Source organism: Cordyceps fumosorosea, assembly GCF_001636725.1.
Source record: "Cordyceps fumosorosea ARSEF 2679 chromosome Unknown scaffold_1, whole genome shotgun sequence".
NCBI lineage: Eukaryota > Fungi > Ascomycota > Sordariomycetes > Hypocreales > Cordycipitaceae > Cordyceps > Cordyceps fumosorosea.
The window spans coordinates 3,348,139-3,373,613 of NW_017387301.1; the positions used below are offsets into that span (position 1 = coordinate 3,348,139).

The window sequence follows — 25,475 nt, forward strand, 5'->3', positions numbered from 1 at the left end:
GAATCCAACTTTTGACGAGCATGGGATAGATGATAAATTGATCCGATGCGGCGATGCGAACCTGTTATTGTCGTTTGAGGCGGGTCGTGTGCGTAGCCAGAGCTTCGGCTTTCTGCTCGCGGGATCCGAAGCGACTTTTTATTCTCGCTAGGAGTGGGCCATGCGCGATGAAAATCCCAAACCGCATATGCACGCAGCGTTCAGGATTCCAGAGTGGGCTAATATTGATGCATATCGGATCCCACAAGTGGTAGAGCCCTATCATCGTCTGAAGCGGGCCAGGCAAAGACAAAGTGCTTGTCAGAATCTGCCTGTCGACTTTGCGCCTTCCTATTCTGGACGGGAGGGCCATCCTGCGCCGAGAGCACGCCTTTTCTGCTGACAGCTTTCCATTATTTATGAAAGAGAGACCTGCAGGATCATGGAGGAAAAAAAAAGACCTCTTATCCTACTGCATCGAGATCATCCCCTCTCTTTCTGAAACGCGCAGATTTGTTTCTCATCGGTGAGGGCCACAAAGGATTCGATGAGAAGCGGGTATTTTCCGACCATATTTCCGAGTGACAGGCTTGTCAGCACACGCAAAGAAAAAGGCTGAGTTGTCGCGTCGTGTCGGTCTAGGTATGGAATTTCATTCTGGCGGGTTTCCAAAAGTCCTTCCATGGCCCGAGCTTTTCCGGATGCAACGATGCATCCCAGGGGTTAAAAAGGGCACATGCCTGAAAGGGAAAAGGGCGGCGTCGCGAGTGGAAACTGTCCGCCGGGTGGAAGATACTGAATATGTCGCCCATGACGTGGCAGCTTCTCAGGGTCTTGGTTCCCAGGAGGAGGAAGAAAAAAATTTGACGGAGGCCCACTGCCAGACCAATTGGCCGACGCGGGTTGGCCCATGACTCTTTGCTTTTCTTTTCTTTGTCCGCCTCCTCATTGCTCGTAGGAAATGGGTATCCACCGGGCTGGAACTCCGTTGGGCCCGATCTCTTCAACGTCGGAAGACTTGATGGGCGCCTTGCGCGGTGGCAGGGCCCAGCGTGCGCGGCCTGGCTTGCGGTCGTCGAGCTTGCCTTGTCTGCGCATGGCCATCTCCATGACGGCGATGCGGATGAAGTCGGGGTTCTCGCGGATTTCTCGCTGTCGCATGGCGGCAGGCAAAATAGTCTTTTGCGTCTGCTGCTGCTGCGGATGATCCGCCTTTGCGGTGGGGCCACCATTGCCGACAGCGCCGGCACCGGTGGTGCTTGTGATGCCTGTAGGCGGCAGGGCTGACGTCGGCGAGCTCCGCGAGGCCGCCTGCGTGACGCGGGCACGGTGCACTTTGTAGGTCTGCATCTGGATGGAGGCCAGGCGAGGCCGTTGCTGCGGTCCGCTGCGGTCCTGGGGTTGCTGCGCCTCGAGCGGTCGCGTCGTCGGGTTCAGATAGCGGCGCAGCTCGGCCGAGGGCATCTCCTCGGTCACGGGCGGCCGCCGCTCGTCCGTGTAGGGGACGCTGGGGTCAATCGTGAGAATGGACCGGGACAGTAGGTCGTCTGGGGGGATGGTGATGGGAAAGTTGATGCTCGAGAAGGACTTGGCCGCCGACCGCAGGGCGCGCAGCGACGCCGTCAGGTTGGACTTGAACGCGGCCTTGAGCGGCTTGAAGGGCTCGCTGAAGACGGACATGGGCGGCTCCTCGGTAGGCTCCAGCGAGAGGGGAAATTCGTCGTCCTCGAGGCGGATTGACAGCGGGTGCTCGTCGCTCAGGACGTGCGGCGGCGAGCGGACAGGACCCAGGGACTTGCGTACTGGGCTGCGGGTGCGTCGCGTGGGCTCGCGGGCAAAGTACGGCGATGAGTCAAACGACGAGGCCGGGTCAGTGGCGTAACTGTCCCCTAGCGAAGGGACCGAGTCGTAGGAGACGGTATGTCGTAGGGAGAAGCCATCGGGGCTTTCACACGTCGTGCTCATGTCATCTTCTGTTGGAAGATCTTCCGGCGGCGATAGCAACAGGTCGAGGGGGTTGCCCGTCAGTGAGAGGCTGAGCTCCTTCTCTGAGACGTGCTGGCTCTGGACAATGTCCTGTACGGTTAAGGACGCTTCGGCCTTTCGTTTTTGGCGAATGGATTGGCGATGGCGTGGTATGTCGGTCATGGCCAGGAGGGCAGCGACGGAGGGCGACACGGCATCGGGCGAGTGCACGTCGCGGGCGTTGCGCCTACGCTGCGAGGCATGGTGTTTGTCACGGTTCGTACCGGTGCGACTGGACTGGCGGGGGATCTGGACGGGACTGCTAGTAGATGTTGGCGTCTTGCTCTGGCGCAGAGAGTCAACCGTCTTCGTTGTCGAGGAGCGTCGTTCACCACGGCCTTTGCTCATGGTGGTGGTGGTGGTGTTGTTGTTGTCGTTTGCCTCGCCGTCCGACTCTGTGTTGATGGAGGACGGGTGAGGCGAAGCTGCAGCGGCGGTGACTGTGAGGGGGACGTCGAGCTTGCTGCAGTCGGCATACTTGGCGCGGATGAGGAGAGGAGCGAGGGATGAAGCTGTATGGACGAGGGTGTGAAGGGTGGGAGCGAAGAGGGCGGCCTCACTCGTACAAGTAGTTGGTGGCAGAGCAGTCGGGCGACGAGGCGGAAGTGTGGTGGACCAGCAGGAAGCGTGAGCCATGACAAGGACAGGGACTGATACGGCGGGCCGCTGTTCTGAGCACCTGTTGGCGGGCTTGTGGGGGCATACCGTGCAGCGGGCTTGCCTTGTAAAAAAAGAACCAAAACCTCCTACATAGAACGCCCTGGAAGGGAGGAAGCTTCCAGCGGACGAGGCTTCGCTGCAAGGGGCTGTGTGTGCTGCAACGCGCTGTATGCCCGCTGTATGTCCGCCGCTGGCAGGCGAAGGAAGGCGTGGGGTCTTGTTCGTAGCTTGGGTTTTGTGTCACGCTGGTGGAGTCGGTACCCAGCTTTTGGGACGATGGTGACTGCCCAACTCCCCGAACGGGCAACAATCAAGGCGAGCTAGTAGAAATGGTAAATAACCCAAACGTTCCCAAAGTTCCGGCCGGCCGATGCAATCAGGCAGGTAACAGCGGCACGCTGTACGTAATTTGCCAGGTTATCGCGCGGGGACTGGAATGAAGAAAGGCCTTGATGATGGGAACGGGGGGGGAGGCCCGCAAAGTCAAGACGCTGCTGGCTGATCAGGGTCTATTGCGTGGACCAGGGCAGGGGAGGGAAGAAAAAAGGACCCTCGAGCGCTTCAGGCAGGTCCCTTGAATTTTCTTTCGTAACACGTCGCACAAAAGAAAAGGCGATCTTTTCTCGTATGAGGATTGTGGTACCGGTATTATATCGGGATTCGTAATCCGAGGTGATTTCGTCGTCTGTCGGGCTGTCGTGTGCTGTTGGACTGCGGGGGCTGAAAATTGCCCGTTCGCCTAACACTGGGCTGCGTGCCTTGCAGCGGGCGACCGGCCAACTCTCTTTTTCCAGTTGAGTGTGTCTGCTTCTCTGCAGCGCGGGTGTTGCTGCAGCTTCAACTCTAAACTGACGGACGGTCGGGTTTGCGCTGCGATAATGAAATACCCAGGTGTGATGGTTCAGGAATGGATCTCTTTTGCGATGAATTTAATCACAGCCTTTCGTTTCAGCTGTTGAAATCAGGAGGCCGTCCTTGGCGTTTGCTGGGTTGGTTGGTCGTCGTGTCGTGTCACGGGGAGGCCGACGAGGCGGATTAGTGCGCTCACAGGCTCGTACTGTTGTAGCCTGGTGACGATGAGGCGCTGGGGACGCTTGCGCTGCTGCAAGTCAGCCTGGAGGGGTTCGTTGTTGGTAAGCGCGTGGCCGCCAGGACAATAAAAAGGAAGACCAACGACCAAAAGAAATGCTGGTCGAGTTGATGTTAAAAAAGAAACAAGAAAAGATGGAAAATACAGGAAACAAGGAAGGGGAAGCAGGAAGTCTGACCCATCTTGTCCCGGAATCTTCCAAGACTTTGAACCAAACCTATGACTTGTTATCCCCTCTTCCTCACCCTCCCCCCCCCCCCAACCAGGCAACTTTGAATCGCTCCCTCCCCTATAAAATCGGAATACTAATGCCACTGATAGACTAATGATATTTTACCACGGCTAGTTCCCTTGAGCCTGAACCCGGCGTCGCCCAAGGCCAGCAGTTTGGCCCCAACAAAGCCTCGCCCCGCCTCCGCAATCACCCCCAAAGCCCTAGCGCCTGCCCAATTCGGCCAGCCTTTCTCTCTCTGGACTTGGCGCTATCGCTATCATCTCGTGCTGTACGATTATCAGGACAGCACGATTCGTTCCAGCTGCATTCTCCTATCAGTCAGTCGATGGCTTTAAGATAACGACGGCCCCGTTATCGCCTCCGATCGCGGTACCAGGGCCACGCAACGAACGCATCATCGCCTGCAGCATAATCTGTATAGAATAATGTATTCAAGGCAGCAGATAGTTACAGATAGCCGCAAAGAAGAGAAAGAGAAGACGGAGAAGTAAACCCGCCAACTGCACGCGCCAGCCCATTGACCGTCGTCTGCCACACCAGCGCCGAGGCTGTTGTGTGCGTCATACCATGATACCACCCACCTGCCCATGGCCTTACCACCAAAAAAAAGGCCCCAAGAGTCATCATCACCCGAGCGATCCGGCAAGCGCTCACATGCAATCACCCATCGCGTTGGGAAAGTTCAGCCGCTTGTTCACAGCGAGAGAGTCAAAATGAAACAGACGACAACCTGTTGCAGCCAAGAAGCTGAGCACCAGTATTGATGCAAGCCGCCACGCTCCCTGCCTTTTCCCGTCCCCCCTTGTAAAACAAGCCGCTGGACCCCTGGATGCCCAATGCGACGACTCTTATCTGCCACCCGAGACCTGCAGGTCAAGAAGCCGTCATGGTGGTTGGTGGCTCACTGTGTGGTGGTGGTGGTGGTGGTGGTGGCCGCCAGCGGCTTATCAATCCACTTCCCGTCGGCATTGCTACAGTACTGTTGCTGTTGTTATCTGACAATTCCGCGCCGCGCAGAAACAAGGCTAGAACCGGAAGATTTCGACTCTGTGGAATTTGGTGCTGTCATGCCCATTGCTGTTGGCATCGCTCTCTGGCGCTCCCTGTGCTGCTACGCTCTAACTGCAAAATCGATCCGGACCCCCTCTGTTGCCGTTTGACTTGTGCGACCGCACCACGAGGGCTCGCTGCACTCTTGGAAGCCAACTTAGCTTAAGAGTAAGGTTATTGCCGTTCCATCGCTAAAACACAGACTGTACTGTACGTCTCTCTTCAACAACGCCTGTGCGCTGGTCGTCCGTGTAGCACCATCCCTTCGCTGCTCCAGTCCGACGGTAACCCTTGGGCGGAAAAATGTAGAATGCTTTTCCATCTTTCGTCGGATCCCATACTCTCTCACTCGGGCTGCTCTCGGCAGACACCAAAAATTACAAATAAGTATGAAAAAGTCATAAAACATTCGATATGCTGTCAAGAGCAAGTGTTTGCCAGCCAGCACACCTCAATCGGCCTAGTCCACCCGTCGTGTCTTCCAACTTTGTGGTGGCTGGTCGGACAATATTATTCGGAATCTGTCCAACGCCACCTCTTCTATTACGGGCCCTTGTGAAATGCCTCAGCCGAACCAGAAGGCCATTCTTCCCAATGTCGGCCCAAATGTCCATCGGAATGCCATCCTGCCGCCCCTGGCCGCGCGCACCGGGCCATCTTCTAGACCAGTCTCGACCCCTTCTGGTCCTGCAGGAAGGTGAGAAATATAAAAGAGACTTGTCTGAGAGCCAGGGACACGTCGATAAGGCCTGTGACACGCACCATAAAGAACAACGGAGGAGAAATGCATTGACACCTGATGATGGTTGCTTCATGCTTTTGCCTGCAAGATTTGGTCCAATGATAGGGACAACAGCTGATGCGCCCGCATAGCACTAACAAAGTGTCCAAGCCCACCAGAAGAGCCACTGCAAGACCCTTCTTTTTTTTTCAGCTGCAGGGCAAATCCTCGCCCACCTCCTCTGCCTGATACAACTTGTTTGGGTGCAATTCACGAGCCTTTTTTTGTTTTTGTTACACATCACATTTTCCCACGTCCACCTGGCACATTGTGTTTTTTTTTGTCTCTCCCTTTTGTCACGGTTTGCCGAAGTTCCTTCCCTGCTGTTGCCAATCACGCCCGTTTGCGTTTTGGCGCCAGCCATTGGGCCTGCAGGATGCCGTCATCATCAACGGAGCGACTACAGATTAGTCTCGTGGGGGGTTGGGGACTTTTTTAGTTTCAATTTCGGTCCATGGGGGTAATCGTATCAGTAAGCTGAAGAGAGGCTTATGGACTAATTAATGAGGAATGGAACGAGAGGTCGGCCCTGGCATGAGAAACCGCACGATCGGCGCGCGTTCGATGGCCTTCCTCCAAAGGAAAGTTGGCCCTTCCGTACACTGCAAAGTGTTGGAATGTTGCAGCCTGTCCTGTGCCTTGTGCATGCTTCTCGTCTCACACCGGAGGACGGATGCATAGTCTGTAGGCGCATCCTGTCAATATTCGCCCCTGCACCAGCAAGACTCGACCAGTGACCTCTTATCGCAGTATTCCTTTTTGCCATGAGGACGGATGGCCATCCTCCGACCTGTGTCAGTCAGTCATCCATCCTTCAGCCCCTCCCTTCCTCCCACCCCTCTTCTTCCCCTCGAAGTTTTTTTTGCATCTGCCTGTGTCCCAGTCACGGTCGGCTGTGACAGCCAAGCCCTTCTTCATGACTTGAGTTTGCAAGTCTCAGTCCTCCCGACCCAGTCAGCGGTCGGACGAGCATAATCGCAACCCCACCACCAAACGACCAAAAGAGACGCCCACCTGATCACTTTGCCCCTCCCCCACCATCCACTAACTATCCGTGGTTAAGTAATTGTGATTCCGATTCTGGGGCCCCTCGCCACTTATTATTATGGTGAGGGGCCGTCTGTCTCGCGAGAGAGAGAGTGAGCCCAGGGTCATGAGGGCGGTCCTGACGCTGAATCCCTTCCATGTAAGGTGATAGTTCTGTGTCCTAGGTCCGTGGTCGGCACGTCGTACGCCTACAGGCGGCGATAGGTCGATGCATTGCGGATTGACGACCGACGGCACTTGGATTGGCCACTGTTGAACTGGTAATTTACTATATTCTCAATTACACTGAAATCTAAGTTGAAAGATAAACATCATAAAAATTTTACAATATTAAAAAGAGAATAAAGACGATAGCGGCGATAGAGACGATAGACAGGACAGACAGGATAGAGAGGACAGAATGAATAAAGCAAATCTACATAGCAATCTATAGTCTATCTAGTCTATATAAAAGCAACCGTGACAAGCCAGAATCTAGATAACAAAGTTCTGATACGAAAGCGCTACCAGGAGCGGCGCCAGCATTGCCATGTGTTCGACATTGTCAACGCGGAATGGACCGTACGGCTGCATGTGAAGAAAGCATTCCGGCCCAAGAAGTGCCTCTTGATATGCTGGCTTGTCGATCGAGTTCATGATGTAGTGAATGTACTCCTTCGTGTACGTTGCAATCGTGACGAAGACCTCGCGCTGATCCTGCGAGAACAGAAGACGACTTTTGTGGCAGAGGTTAGTATGAGATTAGACATTATTGATGACCGGCAGGCCAGTTCACCCGCAACGTACCGAAACTTTCCGTTTTTGTCGGGCTTTTGGCCGAGGAGCGCCGGGATGACGCCAATCCACGCCGCCATCTGCGCCGCTTCCTGCACGAGAATCTGCTCACGCCAACTGTGATGGTAATGAGCGCGGGCCATAGGCTTCACCTCTATGATTGCGGTGATGGTTTTGGTGTTGGGAATAGCCGCTTTGTGCTTGTAGCCCCCCCGTGGTGCGGCATTTCGTTGCGACTTCGCGCTGCCAGCAGCCCTCTCCTTAGCAGTGGCCTCTGCAGGCAGCCCGGCCCTCGCACGAAGTCTCTGAAATTCCTCCCTGAACCTCGCCTGTTCCATGATCTGCTCCGGAGAGGCCCCATCGACCCGGAACATGCCGTCAACCAAAGCCTTGTACGCCTTGTGCGCCTTGCTTGCGCTGTTCGGGATGCAAAAGCTAGAGCGACACGGCCACCAGTCGCCCGTGACGTCCTCCTCCGGAGTCGCTCGCACCAAGGCGTTCAGGAAGAGAACGAAGGCGACGTTGACAATCTCCTCATCCTCAACTTGCCACCTCGCTGCAGTCGCATCAACCGTGACTTCTGAAAGTGTGGATATGGAGGATGATTCTGTCGGCAGACTGGGAGGTCCGCCGGCGCCTTCCTCGCCACCGGCAGGACGTCTCTCCCATGGAAACTTTAGATGCTGACGGTATGGAATGTCGGCCTGCCCATCCGCACACCGTCGATGATACAGCTGCACTAAACCAAATAAACCGTCGGACATCAATGTTTCGTTGCCGCATGCCGCCTTATAGCCCCCCCAACTGGAAGAATCTTCCAGGAAAGCTTCAGCCTTACTCAGGGAATCTTCATCAATGCGCAGGTCTCGTCTCAGTCGGTTGCGGCTATAAAGCCGCATCCAAAGGACCTTGAGTGTATAGAACTGCTCAACTGTGGATTCCGAGGCGGACTTTGGATTAATATTTGTAAGGGAATAGTTCTTGTGGTCCTGCTGCGACATGTACTGCTTCCATGCATCGAGATCCATTGGAAAAGGTGCCTTAATTTCAACCTCAACCGGGTTTGAATCGTTATCGGAATCTGAGTCTTCAGACATTTTGGAGGAAGAAATGTAAGGGAAGTCGATAATTGAACAAGAAGGGATAGATAATAATGTTGATAGCGCAAGAGGAAGTTGCCAACGATACTACCAAGCAGGATATTTAAAGTTACCAACTCACGTTCTAAGTCAATTCCTTCAGATAATGTAAGCGCCGTCCAGAGGTGCAGCGAAGCTGGAGGAAATACGATCACACGGGCCGATGAGCACATGGCTGCCGTGATCGTCGACGCGAGGTTTTGACGGGAGGTCAACTCGCAAGAGCCCTTCGATCTGGACAGAGTGTATATGTTACTCTTTGCCGCCAGGATTTTGTGATCATTGAGGGGAGTAGAGCAACAAAATATCGGCATCCGGGGGCGGTGTAGCACCCAATATGCCACTGCAATCTCCCTTGCGAAATCGGCATCTTTGTGAATGGATTTGGCAGGCTGAAGGGACGGGGCGCGTATCGCTTACTGTAGTATCTCTTTCACTGCTCTTTTTTTGTTATTTCTTTCTTTCCTTCCTTCCTCCTTCTTCCTTCTTCCTTCTTCCTTTCCCTTCTTTTCTTTTTCTTTCTGGAATGACCGGTAAATACTTCGGTGTACGATTGCGAGGCCACTTGGAACTTGCCGTCGGTATAATTTGCTCATATGAGATATTAAATAGACGATTTGCGGAGCCTCGGAATGGGAAGTGTAGATGCTACAAATGACGCGGTTGGAAACGAGGAGTTTTGGGAGGTACGCGCAGTGAAATGAAACACAAGCGCGTAGAGATTTACTCCGATGTGATGGATTGGTTGTGAGAAATCGAGGTCAAGAAGATAATGGTATGCAAAACAAGACTGCATTACCTTGAACCTGCCGTTGTTGTATTACAATTGTATGTGATATTGGATTCGTAATCAATTGAGCTGGCTAAAATATCGCCGATAGGCTTGAACGAGCATACACTACGAGATAGCCGATGAGGGCGAAACACAAGCGCGTAGGCCTGACAAACAAGTTATTTCTCAGGACCTGAAGGATCCCGTAATAAGCGAATCGCCGGGAAGGGTCCGTGGCATGATACGAACCTGACTTGAAGGTTCTGCAAGTGCGAATTGCAACGTGGACGGGCCGAGTCGTCTATCCGACTGCACGAAGCCATCACTCGAGCAACGCGAAACCAACGTTTAACACCATTACACGTGGGACAAACTTCACCCGTTGGCTTTGTTGCCTAATTACTAACCGAGCGATAAGTAATGTTCATGGTGGGGTTTTGTCGACCTGTGTTACTTGAACCTGTGCGACTCGTGAGGCGATGGGGACCCAGCGCGAATCACTCCTTCCGCTTTGTTGATCGAGCATCCTCTCGAGTCATATAAACAGACTAGTGAAGCTAATCCATCTTGAAAAATTATTGAATTCATCAGAACTATCAAACTTGCTACATTTACCTTACTGTTTTCACATTACCTCACCCTGCGCGACTGTTGAAAGATGGGCTCCCAAGCGCAGGCTGTCCGTGATGATTTGTTCAAGGCGGCAGTAGTTGCCGTCTTACAAACCAAGGATCATTATGTTTCCCAAAGCCACCTGGACAAGTTCGGCATCACCCTGAAGCATCTAGACCTGAAGACTGGCGACATCGAGCATAAAGAGGGCACGGCCAGGCTGGCGCCCATGCCCAGCGCAACGATCGAGCAGATTGTGGCGTCCAACCAAGCGAAACCATGGGAATTTGACGACGATCTGTTCCCTCGTGGAAACGAGGAGTGGGAGCAAAGAGACAGAGAAGACCCTGACGCAAGATTTTACCAAGCGCTGCGCGTGCACGACGCTCTTGGGGGCTATGCGAGAGTGTGCGGGCATATTAAAGAGAACAAGTGGCGGCTCTGTCCGTGAGTACACCTAGACGACCATATTTGGAATAATTATATGTTTTTCATGGATGCACTGTAACTGCTGCGATTGTTCATCCGGCTAATATGACTTCGACTCAAGCGACGACGCGGTTTATTTGCAGGGATTTGACGAGAAAAGGAGACTCTGCTACCAGCACCAGGCTGTTTGCGAGCCCTACAGCGAGCCAGGAGTATTGGATAGCAGCAGACCCTGCATTGTGGCCTCTCAGCTTGACGCGACTCCCTTCATTGAGGGCAGGCTGCTCAAGAGTGAGCTCAACGCCCTGATCGTCCTCGCCACCAGGTACGATGTCGATTCGAAATACGTCAACTGCGACGAGTATGTTGTAAGTCAATACCGCCCCGAATTGTGGGAAAATACGGTGCAGAGAAAGGAGGTCAAGTCACCGTGGAACCCTGCTGATGCTCTTGGAATTCTAGATTACCGTCGTCACCAGCAGCGACCGAAAGGTGCGCCTCGCGCAGGGCAAGATAAACTTGGCACGCAAGACATTCGATGTGAGCCTGTCGGATGCTCTGGATTTCGAAAGCGGCTTCGAGAAAAATTCGGAGAATTGGTACACCCTATTGGGATGGTTTGCAGGCACGATGGCACCACCGGCGAGCTGGAGCTAGTTCTGCCAGACAGACTTGCTGGCAAACGATTTGGCAATCCGACGTGTGCGTTATTATTTTTAAATTATCCCTGGAAAGAAGATGTCCGAGATTCTTGGCAGAGAAGTTCTCCGCTGCAGAGCTGCCCGCTAGCAAGCACGATGAACTTGCTCCTAGTTCCCTCCGTAACTGTCACAGCAGGCCCGCGTATGCGTGGTGACTGCGGCTATGCCAATATCCTAGATATTGTCTGAAACTAGACTTCAATTGCCGAAGATGTGTATACCGATAGGTGCTTCCGGCACAAGATAGAGTCGTAGATGAATGGCGATGTCGCTGGGCCGGCGGACTTGGTGGCGCCAGAGTTGGCTGGTCATTGGCAGCAGTTGGCTTGGAAGCTACAATCTTTCTAGAGCACTGCAAATCTATTAAACTGGTATAAAGAAATGACGATGTATTGTGCGAATTACTGAACCTGACAGAGCTCAAGACGAGGCCTGGCGTTGTGCCTGCACAAGCACGGATGGAGGGAGGAAAAGGTGTGCGCATGGCTGTTTACTGATGACAAAGGTATGACATGTGTACTAGAGAAGTGCCAAAGGTATAAATAAACAAGATACGCTTGTGCGTTTGCTAACTTATCAGGGGCAGAATGGCACAACGGCATAAACGGTCGCCCAAGCGACAGGTCCACGACTTGCGTCCCGGCGACACGTTCCACCAGCAACCGCAGGAAAGCGAGTCTTCGACTCCCACGCTTTACCAGTTATTGCTAGGTTTGAGGTGTTTGAAGAATTCCAATGAATTATTTTCTATGCTTATTAGGCAAAGGTTGATGATCTTCGAGAGAAGTGTAGTGCAACTTGCACTACAAACAGGCGTCTGGTGAGAAAGAAGCTGGCCGCACCCCTTGGGCTGTCATGGGTTGAATTCAATTCCTGGTTCTGTCCTTGATTTTTGCCGTTTTCTTTTTACTGTTCGCGTTTGCTGTCTGCGTTTGCTGTCCGCGTTTGCTGTCGGCGGTGCCAGCTGGCAGCTACGACACCCTAAGCAATGTGGCGGAGAGGCAAACCAAGGAATTTCAGATGCATTATTTCGAACCAACTCCTATTCTTCACCTATTAAATGGAATTCTCTCTAATAGCTCAACTGCACCCTCCCTGCCGACTGTGATGCCGACATCGCCAATGGTCTTGGTCCTGAAACCCGCCTCGCAGTAGCAAAAGTAATACTGGCAACGACATTAGCTTCAATCCGACCAAACAATATTCGTGGCATCTTACATTCCACTTGCGCTTGAAAATATCCAAATCTGCGTCCGTCATGTGCGGGTGCTCTTTCCGCAACGCCGGAGCAATCATCTCGTTAAAGTTGGTGAGGAAATTGTCCCTCCAGCACTGCAGAGTTTTGATGTAGTGCCCCCCAAAGGACAGTATCTCCTCGACCACAATCTTTCCCTCGGATCCCACGTTGATGCTATGGACCAGGCCGCTGACCGTCGGCAGATGACCACCGGGAAAGATGTACTTCTGTATAAAGTCCTCGCCCTTGACGTACGCATCGTACCGCGCCTCGGGAATCGTGATGCACTGGAAGTATCCTACGCCATCATTCTTCAGGTAGCGGTCCATGCATGCAAAGTACGTGTCTAGGAACTCGTGGCCCACATGCTCGATCATTTCTATGCTGACAATCTTGTCAAAGGTGGTATTGAGAGATCCGACCTCGCGATAATCCCCGAGAAACACTTGAACGTGCTCGGAGAGCTTGGCTTCGGCGACCCTACTCTCGACCAGCCGCTTCTGCGCCAGACTCAGAGTCACGGTCGTCACTCGACATCCTGTCATCTTGGCGGCGAGAATGGCAAAGCTGCCCCAGCCGCTGCCGACCTCCAAAACGTGGTCCGTCGACTTGATGCGCGCCGACGAGATGGCGTACTGAAGCTTCCGCATCTGCGCCTCCTCCAGCGTCTCGCCCTGCGAGCGGGGATCTGTGGTCGGTAGCCACAGCGCGGCCGAGTACGTCATGTCGGGGCTCAAAAAGGCCGAGAACATGTCGTTGCCCAACGAGTAGTGCGCGACGGCGTTGAGCTTGGCCGCGGATATGTCGTTGGCGCGCCTGAAGATGGCGCGCGTCATGGCGCTGAAGAGGCCGACCACGCGCCAGCTGGCGAGGATGCTCTTCTTCGAGGCATTCTGCACGAAGAACTCGAAGACGGCGGTGAGATTCGGCGTGGAAATCTCCCGTAGCATGTAGCTCTGGGAAAAGCCAATATCGCCAAATAAGAGCGCCCGCATCCAGAAGACGTCATCGTGGACGACCAGGATCGCAGGGGCCTGGAAATGGTGTGCCTTTGCGTTACCAACGACGGCGATTTCAGAGCCATACGGGTCTTGTATGCACAGCAGGCCCGAAGAAAAGGTTGCGAGTCTGCCCAGAACAAGGCTTCGAGCGGCCCTGTGGAGGAGCGATCGGATGGTCAGGCTCCAACCACGGAAGCGGGTCGCTAGTGACGAAATCAGAGCCATGGCAAGTTGAGCAATGCCGAGAGATGAAGGAAGAAGAAGATCCGAAAGCTGAGCTGGCTGCTGGAACAAGATAGACTGGTGTGGCTGTGACTCATGGCCCCTCAACGTCCTTTTAACCTCTCTGCGTGGCCACAGCAAGCGCCGAACCTGTGATTCCGTGTGCGGGTTGAATCCACAGACACGACAGCAGGACTTGGCTTGCATCACCTGCTAGTCGCCGTGTCTTGTGGTGATGCATGTCTGGCCAGAAGAATGAAAATCTCTCCGTAGCGTGCGAGTTCGAGTTTTGTTCGAGTTGCCAGCAAGCCTCCCTCGCACAACACATCTCGAACATGCAGCCGTGCGTGGGGTACGAGACAGCCTGCCCCCCAAACAGAGCAACCCGACTAACTATATGATTCCCGCCGCTAGATTCCGATATGGTATCGGAGGGGTAAAGTGATTTATGACTGCCAGCGCATGCATGTCTCAGGTTGTGGACGACAGGTCAAGCTACACTGCATGGCCCTCGAGGATGAGGGGGGCACCAGAACGGGTAAAAAGACGTTAGAAGGAAGCCGTTATGTCCTGTTTGGGTAACACGGGATAGAGGCGTTTGCCGTCAGCAACGTCAGACTATGCTGCGCCATGGTGTGAGAAGCTAGCCGTGGCTTCGTCGCTCTCCTCTGATTGTGAGCCCATTATGTGAGGGGGAGGGGCAAGAGGAGATAAGGCGCATGATGGGCTGGAGAAGAAATGGCGCATGGGCTGATATAAGAAGAAGCGTACACGACCAAGAGGGAAGGGTCTATGGGCCGGTCCCCAGCTCCCCCAAAACTCTCCGGGAACAGGAATCATGGCTGTTGTGGCTCTCGTCTTCGTGGCCAGCGCCTTGGTGTATTACACCTTCCGCGCCGCCGTCAATTTTTACAGTCGAAAGGCAAAATGCAAGCCCGGCTTCGCTAACGATGGGTTATCCGTGTACCCTCACATAGACCCCTTTTGGGGACTGGATCTATCTCTAGCCATGTGGCGAGACTATACCCGCGGTCGTCTTGCTGAGGGCATGCGTTTGCGACATGCACGCTGCGGTGCGACGTTCAAGGCGCGCGAGCTCTTTGGCGCCGAGTGCATATACACCGTCGATCCCGAAAATATCCGGGATGTGACGACGATCCAGTTTGCGCGCTTCCAAAAGTCGGCGTGGGTTGACGAGGCGTCCAAGCACATCGGCCACGGCGTACTGATGAACGAGGGCGCGGCGTGGCGGCGCTCCCGCGCGCTACTCAAACCCGTCTTTGCCAAGACGACACTGGACGAGCTGGCCCTCGTCGAGCCTCACGTGAAGAACATGATTGCGGCAGCGCGGGCGCAGCAGGGTAAGACGCTTGACTTTTTGGATCTGGCGACGCGGTTCTCCCTCGACGTCGTGACCGAGTTCCTCTTTGACGGCTCCGTGAAGAGCTTGTCCGGCGCGGGGGACAAGGCGGACGGTAGCGACTTCCTGGCCATGGTCAAGGCATTTGAGCCGGCCTGCGGGCTCTTCATCGCCGTCGGCGGGCTGGCCTGGTTCAAGCTCGCCTTCTCGTACCGGAAGCTGCTCGCCGTGGTCGGCGGCATGAAGGCCTTCTTCAAGCGGCGTCTGGACCTTCTCCGAAAGAAGCAACGATATGCACACCGCGATGACGTCGGGTCTCGCAAGAGCAGCACATCACTCTTCCGCATGCTGGAACAGGAGGGCCTCTCGGTCGACGACATGCAGGCGGAGCTGCAAAACATCTTCTTCGCCAGCTTCGACACGACAACGTCGCTGCTTGCCAACCTCGTACACGTCATTGCCGGCCGGCCTGACGTTCAGCAGAAGTTGCGGGACGAGATTGCGCCACTCCGGGGCACCCCGCCCACGAAGCAAGACATCTCCGCCATGTCGTATCTTCGCTGTGTCTTATACGAAGGTGCGCCCTCTCCCCTTCCCCTCTCTCTTCTTCTCTGTGCCCCCTGCGACCTCCGCTCAAATGGCCCCAGCCTCCGTCCCCCAGCTCAGCGATGTCGTCATGCCCCCTTGTCCTTCCCTTTGTTCAACGCGCGCGCCCCAGTCTAACGTTTGTTTGACTGACTGACACACGCATCAGGACTCCGTCTCTACACGCCCGTCGCGTCGCACTCACGACAAGCCGCCGTCGACACCACGCTGCCCCGTGGCGGAGGCCCAGACGGGCGCTCCTCCGTGGCCGTGCGTGCGGGCACGTCGGTGGTCTGGAGCGTGTACGCGCTGAACCGCGACCCGATGCACTACGGCGAGGACTGGGCCGCGTTTCGCCCGGAGCGGTGGGCGGACGGCACGCATTCGGCGTCGTCGGCGCCGTATTTCATGCCGTTTGGGTCCGGCCCGCGGGCATGCATCGGTCAGCAAATGGCGCAGACGGAGATTGCGTACGTGCTGGTGCGGCTGCTGCAGGCGTTTGAGACGCTGGAGAGCCGGGACGAGCGTCCGTTTCGCGAGGCCGAGGCCGTGTCATTCTACAGTGGGAATGGAACGTGGGTGGAAATGTCATAATGGGTAAATGGTACAATGTATTATGAATGATGTGTAGATGTTAGATGATGGAAATCCTGTGTACTCTGAGCTAAATTGGCAGCCAATCTGGCAGCGCCGACTTCCAACAGTTGCCTCCGCTAGCGTCAACGTTGTTTGACCCCAGCTGTTAGGTAGAGAACAACGCTTGGAAAATGCAGTGATGATAATATTAATAGGAATAAGAAGTATTTCTTCTTTTTTGAAAGAAAAAAAAAACACAACAGCCTGACAGGCTCGCTGGGCGGCAACAAGATGTGTGCACACGGACACAGAGAAACTGGCCACCTGCAGCTGACAACAAAACGGAGCCGTTTGCACCTCTCTTTTCTTCTTCTTCTTTTCTAGTCATGTAAAGCTGTAAGTCTTTCTCTTTATTCATCTTCAAGTCCGTCCGGAATCATCCCCATCCTTAACGAACCAAGGCCGAGAACATGGCAGAGGCCACGGGCACCACAGGCACTGTGGTTGCGCAGATGATGCTCTCAGAAGAATACTGCGACTTGACGTTCTCCTGCAACGGAGAAGCGTTCAAAGTTCACAGGGCGGTTGTCTGCCCCCAGTTGTCTGTCATTCAAGCCGCCGTGCGCTCCGGCTTTTGGGGAGCCTAGGACAACACGATTAACATGGACGCCTTCGCCCCCGAGTCGGTGCGACGGTTCAGGCAGTTCATGTACACCCAGGATTACGACATGGGAGAAATCGAAGTCAAACGAGCAGAGGGTGCTAAGAAATCAGATGAGGCCAAGAAAGCAGATAAAGGAGCAAAGGCGGCAAGCGGCGACTCTACACCAGCACAGGGCGCCGAACCGTCCTCGGCAGGCAAGAAAGAAGTTGAGTCTGAGCACCACGAGAACCATCCCGGGCTTCAAGACCCCGTCTTGCAGACCATACTGGCGCATACCCGCATGAACGCCATGGGCGACTACGACGTCCCGTCGCTCGTCGCCCTCGCCAACGTGCGCGTCGCCGCAACCATGGCCGCCGCCTCGCCCGACGCGCCCTGGATCGCCGGCTTGCCCGCCGTCGCCGAGGTCGCCCTCGGGATCGTCGACAGCGCCGGGATCGTCGACGCACTGACCGGCACCATATCCGAGAACCTAGCAGCGCTACTCGCCGTCGGCGCGCTCGAGGCGTCGCCACTCGTGACGCCGTTTTGCCTCACGCTGCTGAGGCCCTGCAACGCAACGAACCAGGCGTTGGCGGAGCATCTGGCGTACAGGTCGAAGACGCTCAAGGAGGTGGGCAAGAAGTATACGGAGGCGGCGGAGCAGGTGGTGCAGCAGAGGAAGGCGGTGTCGGCGCTGAGCACGGCAAGGAAGTGCCGGGCGGTGGGATGCGCTGGGCGCTTCGACTGCTACTTCGCGGAGGGCACCAGCAGGCTGCGTTGTCGTCTGTGTCACTCAAAGCATTGACATTGGTGAGGGATCTCCAGTTTGAGAAAGGGGAACCCAATTGAGCACAGGCTTACAAAGTCGAGCACGACCATGCCTTAGCCATGTATGTTTGCAAATGGAGGAACCATAATTGCCTGGAACCCAAGGCCACAATTTATCCAATTTCACAACTTTTAACTCATAATCAAACTATGTACAGACGCACTACTGTCCTAGTGGTTGTGAGTGCAGCACGTCTCGCCCATGGCCTCCCTCGCGAGCTTCGCGCGGGTCATCGGGCGGGCGGCGGGCAGCAGATCGCGTCCCGACAGATCCGGCAGGACCGCCTCGGCGTCATTGACGTCGCGCTTGGCAATCTTGCTGCTGTAGATGCTGTTGAGCCAGTTGCCAAGCCTGTACCCGCCCTTTGCGATCTGCAGCTCGACCGTGCCGATGACCGAGTTGTAGTAGTCCGGGTAGAGGTCGCCCTGCTGCAGCGCGTCCGCGCCCTGCGGCATCACCACCGAGCACACGTACGCGTTGGCGTCGGATGCCCAGCGCGTCGCCGACGTAATCGGGTCCGCCACGCTGTCGCCCTTGATCCAGCCGGCCGCCTGGCCCTGGAGCGCGCCCGTCTCGATCTCCTGCACCAGCGCGGCGGCCCAACCCTGCGCGTCGGTCAGCTTGCCGCCGCCAAGCTTCTTCTGCGGGATGTACGTGTCCCAGTCGGCGTGCAGGTTGTCCGAGTAGCCGTCAAAGGTGACCTTGATGTCGTTGCCGCCGACCTGGTAGGCCTCGTCGTGCAGCGGCTGGGTGACGTCGCCGAGGAAGTGCACGAGAAACTTGAGCGCCTCGTCGTGGTGCGCGACGCTGAGGCGGCCGTCGGACACGCGTTGCGTGTAGTTGGCGATGGCGGAGATGGAGCACCCGCTGCTGCCGCAGTCGCGCTGGTAGTCGACGTTGCAAGATGAGGGAGGGTTGTCCTCGGCGTCGATGAAATGCAGCGGCGCGGACCACTTGCCGGCCGTGGTGGCACGGTACTGGTCTGCCCACGAGGCAATGTTGGCGAGGTACGAGTCGGAGGTGTCTCCGAGGACGCCCTGGGCCCTGTTCGAGAGAGGCGGGTTAGTTGATAGGGGTTCGGTTTGTTTTGGGCCGGCTTCGGAGCTCACCAGGCGGCAGTGTCGTTGGTCAGGTAGTTCTGGGCAATGTAAGCGACCGTGGCATGGCCCAAGACACCCCAAGCCTGAGCGCCCTGCAAGGCAGTGGCCGCGACGGCGGCGGTTCGGAAGAAAGAGACCATGGCGGTGTGGGGAGGGGAGAGACAGCAATGGGTTGCACTCGTCAAGTCAGGATGAACGACCTAGGTAGACTGTATCGGATCTGCAGATCGAGATGTAGCTCGAGATGGCGTCTTGGCAGCAAGTCTCAAAAGGCAGTTCAGCCTCGAGACAACACACCCTGATGGACAAGCCCTCTTTATATAAAAAGAGAGGGATCCGAGCTGGCTGAGCAAATCGTGGTTCGATAGGACGAAGCTAAAATGCTTGCCTAGCTCATTTCCATGTCAGGTGTGATGAGCTTGAAACATGCAGTTGGATCAATCTGCACGCCTAGCAAGGTTGTCAAGTCCGTCTAAACTCAGCCGTCATCGGGTAGCTGCTGCAGATGGACGGCCAACCCCCGAGGAAGCTTGGCACTTGGCACCGGACGCCAGTCGCCTTGCCTCGGCAACTTGAGCTTCCGTGAGGCCCTTTGTGCCGCGTCCAGACCATCCAGCTGAGTCCCCTCGTGATAGCCCACCACCCAAAAGCATTGACCGAGAGAGTGAATTTTGTCGAAAGGTCCGCAGCTGCCCAGTGAACATCGATAGCTTCTTGATAACTACCAAGTCCGAGGGTCCCATCGGGGGCGGAGCCGGGTCCGGGTCCTACCCTATCACCATCGCCAAGAGGACCGTGTGCCGTGAAGCCCGTCAGCAACTCCACAACGGCGTACTGAAGCGCTCTGCCGAATCTCGTTTGGCGGATCTTGAGGACCTTCTGGAAAAGGAAATGTCCACCGACGGCATGATGAAGATCTTGGAGGCTGAGCGCTGGCCCGCTTAACTCGGCACTTGATGAGATGTGGTGGTGTGCGAGTGCGTGTATGTGTGTGCTGGTCGAGGAGGAGGTTTGCGGTCAGCAGCTTCATCGTGATTATATGCCTTGCAATACCACGGCAACATTCTCCTTTACAATGATCAGAGAGTATTCCCAAGTACACTTATGAGCCATATATGCTTAGCCACAGCGGCGGTGTTATAAATAGAAGAAGTTGGCACATTCCCGTGCAAAGCCCGTACTGGGACAGGCCCGCGAGGTTACAGCGGATGCTACAGTGGATGTCCCAGTGAAGAAGCCCCCCTTCAGGGCCATCACAAGTGTCACCAGAATGGCAGACAAGATAATTGTAACTTGTTTTCGGTAAATATATAATACTTTATCATAAAAAAAATAACATTGGAGCATACCGGAACATACTGCCGATCCGACCGGATATTTATAGCTGGCCAAAGTACTTCAACATCTTGTCATATATGGGCGTACCAAGACCAGTGACGGGATCCCAACCGGGAGAGGCGACGAAGCCCTTGTGAGTACCGCAGGCGTCAACTACGTGGTTCTGGTCTCCCGTGACGATGTCGGTAAAGACACCGCTGGCAACGCCCTTGTAGAGGGCCGGGTTGAGGAAGCCCAGCGGCTTCTTGCCGGCGTTGAGACGCTCCTCGTTGATTCGGGTGATGATGGAGGCGAAGATCGGGCAGGACATGGACGTGCCGCCGTTGAGGAACATCCTGCCGTTCGTGACCACCACGCCGTTGTCGCCGACCGCGGAGACGTCCGGGTACCCGCGGCCGCCGCGGTTGTAGATGCCCTGGCCCGCCGTGGTCGGGATCTTGCCGTCGGTGGTGTTGTACGACTTGTAGTCGGGGACGTACTTGGCCAGGTAGGTCGCCACGAAGTCATTTTGGTAGTCCGGGCGGGGGAAGATGTTGCTGAAGCCGCCGCCGGAGGCGAAGGACTCGGTGGCGACCTCGACGTCGCCGACCTTGCCGCCCTTGGGCAGGTAGGTCGAGCCGACGGTGGTGACCCAGGGGCAGGAGCAGGCCTGGTCCGGGACGAAGATGTCGTGGTTCGGGCCGAGGCACGCGCCGTCCTCGACCCCGTTGTCGCCGCTGGCGATGATGACCGAGGTGCCGGCCAGGCCGAACTTCATCCACTCGGTGCATTGGCGCTTCAGGTGCGCGACGTCGTTGGGGTCCTCCGTGCCGCCCCAGGAGATGGACACGGCGTTGGGCTGCTTGAGATCGTTGCACTCGATCTGGCTGTTGCCGTCGTCGCCGTTGTCCTTGCAGTAGGGACCGACGAAGGCGTCCACAAAGGTGTCAAAATTGTCCTTGCCAACGTCGCCCATCTGATACAGGCTAGTCTTTTGCGGGTATATGATGGGAATGGCCATGTCGAAGTCGAGCGTCGACTCGCCACCGGATTCGCCGGGGTTTGCGGGTGCATTTGCGCCGTTCAAGTTGTGGACGATGGGACCGGTGCCTTTGGGGATGCTGGGGGTCATGGCAGCAAAGAACTGGTCGAGATCTTCCTGCGCATAGTCGTCTCCCTCTTCCTCATACATGGCGAGATCGTTTCCATCTTTGCCCGATGTGGCAGCAGGGATGCCATACTGGGCAGCGATGCACTTGGGCGTCATGTTGACATCGCAGGTGTCCAGGCTGTCTGAAATGCGGCGTCAGTCTTGTTGGTTCAGCATTGAAAAGAACTTCAGGCTATGCCTGATTGAGTTGAGTAAGATACGTACTGGGATCAATGGTGTCCTTGGGGCCTGTGACGAGAGGAGCCTTTGTGCGCTTCCTCATTTGGGAGAAACCCGTGGCTGGGTGCACGAAGTCGACAAGGGAGGACACATCCTGAGGAAGGCTGTAAGATTCCGCACCCAAGAAGGTCCTCGAGCCATCAGCGGTAGTGTAATGGTGATACTCGGTCTTGAGGAACGAGCCCAGCTGGCTAGCGGTGGTGTTGAAGTGAATCCAACCCTTGCTGTTGGAAACCTTGATGGAACCAGCTGGTACACCGGAGGCCGTGAGCCATGACTTGACACTGTTGATGGATTCCTCGCTGGGAGCGAAGAGGTTCGCAATATCCCCAGCGGCCAGATGCTGACCGTATTTGGGTGATCCAGGCTCAGAGCTAAAAGGTTCCAATTAGCCGTGAGGTTTCCATGCGACCAAGCAGAGAGGCGACGTACATCTCTAGAAGGAGCTTTTCAGCCTTTTCTATGTTCTGCTGCTTGAGCGCAATACGGGCTGGCACAAAAGCAGAGCCAGTGGCGGCCTGGCCCTTTGTGTATTGTGCATGAAGCGAAATGCGTTGGTCGTGCAGCTTGTAGTTGGCCGCGGGCACGGCAAAAGCAGCGGGGAGGAAGCCTCCGGCGATGAGAGCGGTGATGCGCATAGCGATAGCTCACAAAAGTCGAACTTGGATAGAAGCTGAGGTCCTGCATAATCATCAATAATTACAGAGATACAGCTCTTTTTATATGTAGAATATCCCCTCATCGTTATGGACCAAGACCACCAATGAACCAAGACCGAACCAGCATCTTCTTTACAACACGAAGCATCTCTTGGTTGCATAGCCACATTAGGCAGCCCATAAATAGATGGTAGTCAAAACCTTCGCAATGCCCTCCGACCCTTGTAAGTCGCCCTTATCTCAAAGTCGCATTGCATTTCTACGGGTGAACACTTTCCTACCCAAGTCTCGCGTGGAAATAATACCGTTACAACGGGTAGGATACGCGACCATACAGGTGTCGAGCTACGCCTAAGTAGGCCAATCCAGAAGAAAGCCGAGCCTTGTAATAGTAGCCGCTGTTTTATCCGTCGGAGATAATTCCCGCCCATGAGCGTGGGAAAGGCCCGAAAACCCTAGCAGCACGTAGACAAGACCTTCCCATTTAAGCAGGAGAACAATGAGGGCGCAAATATGCACAAGATGCAAGCGGATAAACGGCACAATTTTTTTCTTTATTCAGAAAGACTGCTCCGACTTGCCAAAAGGGGTGTCCTCTACCCCGAACGGAGTCCTGCCTTCGGGTCAGATCCGGGGTAGGGCTGCCCGGAGCCCCGTGTAGTCGGCGGTCGATCCGGCGGCATGGCGGCACCCAGTTACGGCGGGTCGCCTTCTCATATCTGTGCATCTGGAATAATTCGAGCCTGTCAGCGTCTTCAATTTCGAGTTTAGGACGGGCAAGTAGGCATCATTAAATGGAATTCGACGGACGGGCCCGTCATACCCTGGACATGCTTGAACGTGGAGAGATGCCTGTCCTGCTTGGCAGATTCATGCGCGATCATGTCAAACCCAATTGGAAGTACGGAAAGGATCAAAATGGGCAAGGAAAACGTAGTTCATCTTGACTGTGATGCTACGAAGCTGTGCGGAACGGAAGTTGAAGTAAAGCTCGCACATTTCCACGAGCTTACGCCATGGCGGAGATCACATGTTGCTAAATATCTCAAAGCTTTCTAGATGCACGCAAGAGAAAATTATGGCATAAACACCACAACACAGTGATCGTGTCTCTATATCACAAATAGAAATGTTTTGGTCTGCATAACGTGAGCAGCTTGCAAGGAGGTAGAGACGACAGTGTAGTGGGTAGTTATTCAGAAAATGGGCTTACATGCGGGTTCAATCCTTAGCGAGTAGACGTGATAATGGGACAAACATGTCGTTGTATTTACTTTTTTTTTTCAATGTAAATGCATTTATGAAAATCAAGCGGCTTTATATATGCATGCAAGAATGTGAATGTGAATCAACTATTTGTGCTTGCCAATAGCTCTCATTTTCGCGCCAAACAGCCACAGGACAATTGGCGCTGGCGCAGCCAGGACCAGGAACGCGAAGCCCAAGACGTTGTTGCCCCAGCCGTAGCCCAGGTTCTGGTACAGCGATGGCGCAAAGAGCGGAAAAGCAAAGCCGGTGATGCTGCGCAGGAACTGCGAGGCCGCCGAGGCGGATGCGACGTGGCCAAGGTACGACTCCGTGACGTAGGCTTGCATCGCCTGAGTGCTGAGGATGATGCCGCAGCCAAAGATAGCGATGCCGATATCAGGTACGACCCAGAATACGCGGTACTGGGCCGTCCATCCGTATACAAAGATTCCGATGAGGACTAGAACGGCGCCAGGTGCCATCAGCGGCACGCGGTATTCGGGGGCCGTCTTGTTTCCACCCGCGCGCTTCTTCAAGTACGCCCAGATTTTGTCCATGAACCAGGCTCCCACTTGCGCAGCAACTGTGTAGCCAATGACCAATGCGATGTAGTGCAGACCACTCTGCAGCTTGCTCTGCTGGTAACGGTCAATCCATAGCGTCGCAAAGGTTGCCAGGACAATGTACAGCAGGCCAAAGTTGTAGGCGAGAAGGATGCCCATGAGTTGGATGGTGGGGTGTGTAAAGAGCAAACGAAATGGGCGTGTCAGAGATACCGAAAGCCTTGCGGAAAGCTTCTCGTGGCTTTCGCTGGTGTAGTAGGCCTGGCCAGTCTCCTTGCGCAGCTTCTTTGCCTTCTTCTCCAGCAGGATGACCTTGTATGTTTCGGGGAGCAGGAAGAAGCCGGCGATGACGAGAAGACCGTCGTAAATGGACAGAATGTAGAAGATCCATCGCCAACCAATCGTCTGCGTCACGGCACCGCCGATGATGGGCCCCAGAGCAGGACCCAGGAGAGGCAGAAAGGTTGAGATTGCATACGACTTGCCGCGCTGCTCAGGCGTCCAGATGTCGGCCAGCACGGGGTTGCTGACTGCAAACTCGGCACTGGCGCCGATGCCAGACATAATGCGACAGAGGATGAGCACTCCAGAGGATTTACTGAACCCGGCCGCCGTGTTCCATGCGATGTAGTAGCACGCGCAGATGAGCCAGACCGGTCGTCGACCAAACACCTCGGTGCACGGTGCCAAGACCATCGGGCCGAATGCGAAGGCAAGAACGTAGATAGATAGGAATATCTGAGCACTATTTTCGCTGGTGTTGAAGTCGTGTGCGATGTCTTGGAGTGCGGGTGCCAGCATGGCACCGGACATGAGGGTGACGAGGCCGCCAAACGAGAGGAGGAGCGTGATGGCCCATTTCAGAGGCGTTTTCCAGTTGTACGGGTGGTCGGGGTCATCGTCACCGTTCCAGGTCACCTATTACCATCAAGTTAGCACATTGAAGAGTTCAGCGGTTGCAGAGTTCCATAAATCTTGTTCCAAGACTTACAAGTAGAGTATCAGGTTGCGGCTCGGTCGTCTCTTCACGAGGTTCGTTGGTCTGTTCCACCTCAGGAACAGCTGCTGACCCGGCTTCCGTCGTGGAAGAACCGGCGGCTCGCTCAACATGATCCATTAGGGTTGCCTTTCCGACTTGTTGGTTGCTCGCATTCAGGTTAGTCGCTAGTTTACAACAAAGTGCAGCTTGGAGGGCTGTCGTGTTTGTAGAGACAGTCTCCAGCGAGGAAGCGCAAAGAACCCGAAGGATTTAAAACGAAGATGGAAGAACATCAAGAGAGATGGAATTGGCGGGATCATGTACAATCAGGAAATAGAACGGCTTCCGTCGTGTAGTACCTGACAATTTGGCTGGATGCAGGGCAAACCGAGGGCTCGGCTACAGTGCGGAATCATATTCATACTTTGACCGTCACAGATTTTGGTGTTGACGCGCACAGTGCGAACCG

The 25,475-nt window shown here is 55.0% G+C and overlaps 9 protein-coding genes across 9 annotated transcripts; 3 read left to right on the forward strand and 6 right to left on the reverse strand.

The window, feature by feature from the left end:
* Positions 1-924: 924 nt before the first annotated feature.
* ISF_01073 (hypothetical protein) lies at positions 925-2,640 on the reverse strand (the record flags this gene model as incomplete). The annotated part of the gene is made up of 1 exon (XM_018844680.1): positions 925-2,640. The coding sequence occupies one exon, from the start codon at positions 2,638-2,640 to the stop codon at positions 925-927; it is 1,716 nt and encodes a 571-aa protein (XP_018709130.1).
* Positions 2,641-7,341: 4,701 nt separating this feature from the next.
* On the reverse strand, positions 7,342-8,738 carry ISF_01074 (hypothetical protein; the record flags this gene model as incomplete). Its single annotated transcript, XM_018844681.1, has 2 exons — positions 7,342-7,582; positions 7,654-8,738. The coding sequence occupies 2 exons, from the start codon at positions 8,736-8,738 to the stop codon at positions 7,342-7,344; spliced, it is 1,326 nt and encodes a 441-aa protein (XP_018709131.1).
* Positions 8,739-10,210: 1,472 nt separating this feature from the next.
* ISF_01075 (hypothetical protein) lies at positions 10,211-11,250 on the forward strand (the record flags this gene model as incomplete). The annotated part of the gene is made up of 3 exons (XM_018844682.1): positions 10,211-10,611; positions 10,715-10,961; positions 11,056-11,250. 3 exons carry the CDS (start codon positions 10,211-10,213, stop codon positions 11,248-11,250), a joined length of 843 nt encoding a protein of 280 aa, XP_018709132.1.
* Positions 11,251-12,343: 1,093 nt separating this feature from the next.
* ISF_01076 (methoxy mycolic acid synthase 1) lies at positions 12,344-13,757 on the reverse strand (the record flags this gene model as incomplete). Its single annotated transcript, XM_018844683.1, has 2 exons — positions 12,344-12,460; positions 12,513-13,757. 2 exons carry the CDS (start codon positions 13,755-13,757, stop codon positions 12,344-12,346), a joined length of 1,362 nt encoding a protein of 453 aa, XP_018709133.1.
* An 835-nt stretch (positions 13,758-14,592) lies between these two features.
* On the forward strand, positions 14,593-16,293 carry ISF_01077 (cytochrome P450; the record flags this gene model as incomplete). The annotated part of the gene is made up of 2 exons (XM_018844684.1): positions 14,593-15,691; positions 15,869-16,293. 2 exons carry the CDS (start codon positions 14,593-14,595, stop codon positions 16,291-16,293), a joined length of 1,524 nt encoding a protein of 507 aa, XP_018709134.1.
* A 644-nt stretch (positions 16,294-16,937) lies between these two features.
* Positions 16,938-17,726, forward strand: ISF_01078 (BTB/POZ fold domain containing protein; the record flags this gene model as incomplete). Its single annotated transcript, XM_018844685.1, has 1 exon — positions 16,938-17,726. One exon carries the CDS (start codon positions 16,938-16,940, stop codon positions 17,724-17,726), a length of 789 nt encoding a protein of 262 aa, XP_018709135.1.
* A 194-nt stretch (positions 17,727-17,920) lies between these two features.
* On the reverse strand, positions 17,921-18,990 carry ISF_01079 (Phospholipase C/P1 nuclease, core; the record flags this gene model as incomplete). The annotated part of the gene is made up of 2 exons (XM_018844686.1): positions 17,921-18,794; positions 18,860-18,990. 2 exons carry the CDS (start codon positions 18,988-18,990, stop codon positions 17,921-17,923), a joined length of 1,005 nt encoding a protein of 334 aa, XP_018709136.1.
* Positions 18,991-20,228: 1,238 nt separating this feature from the next.
* Positions 20,229-22,195, reverse strand: ISF_01080 (alkaline serine protease AorO; the record flags this gene model as incomplete). The annotated part of the gene is made up of 3 exons (XM_018844687.1): positions 20,229-21,460; positions 21,543-21,931; positions 21,990-22,195. 3 exons carry the CDS (start codon positions 22,193-22,195, stop codon positions 20,229-20,231), a joined length of 1,827 nt encoding a protein of 608 aa, XP_018709137.1.
* Positions 22,196-23,568: 1,373 nt separating this feature from the next.
* On the reverse strand, positions 23,569-25,144 carry ISF_01081 (MFS multidrug transporter; the record flags this gene model as incomplete). The annotated part of the gene is made up of 2 exons (XM_018844688.1): positions 23,569-24,945; positions 25,019-25,144. The coding sequence occupies 2 exons, from the start codon at positions 25,142-25,144 to the stop codon at positions 23,569-23,571; spliced, it is 1,503 nt and encodes a 500-aa protein (XP_018709138.1).
* Between the last annotated feature and the right edge of the window lie 331 nt (positions 25,145-25,475).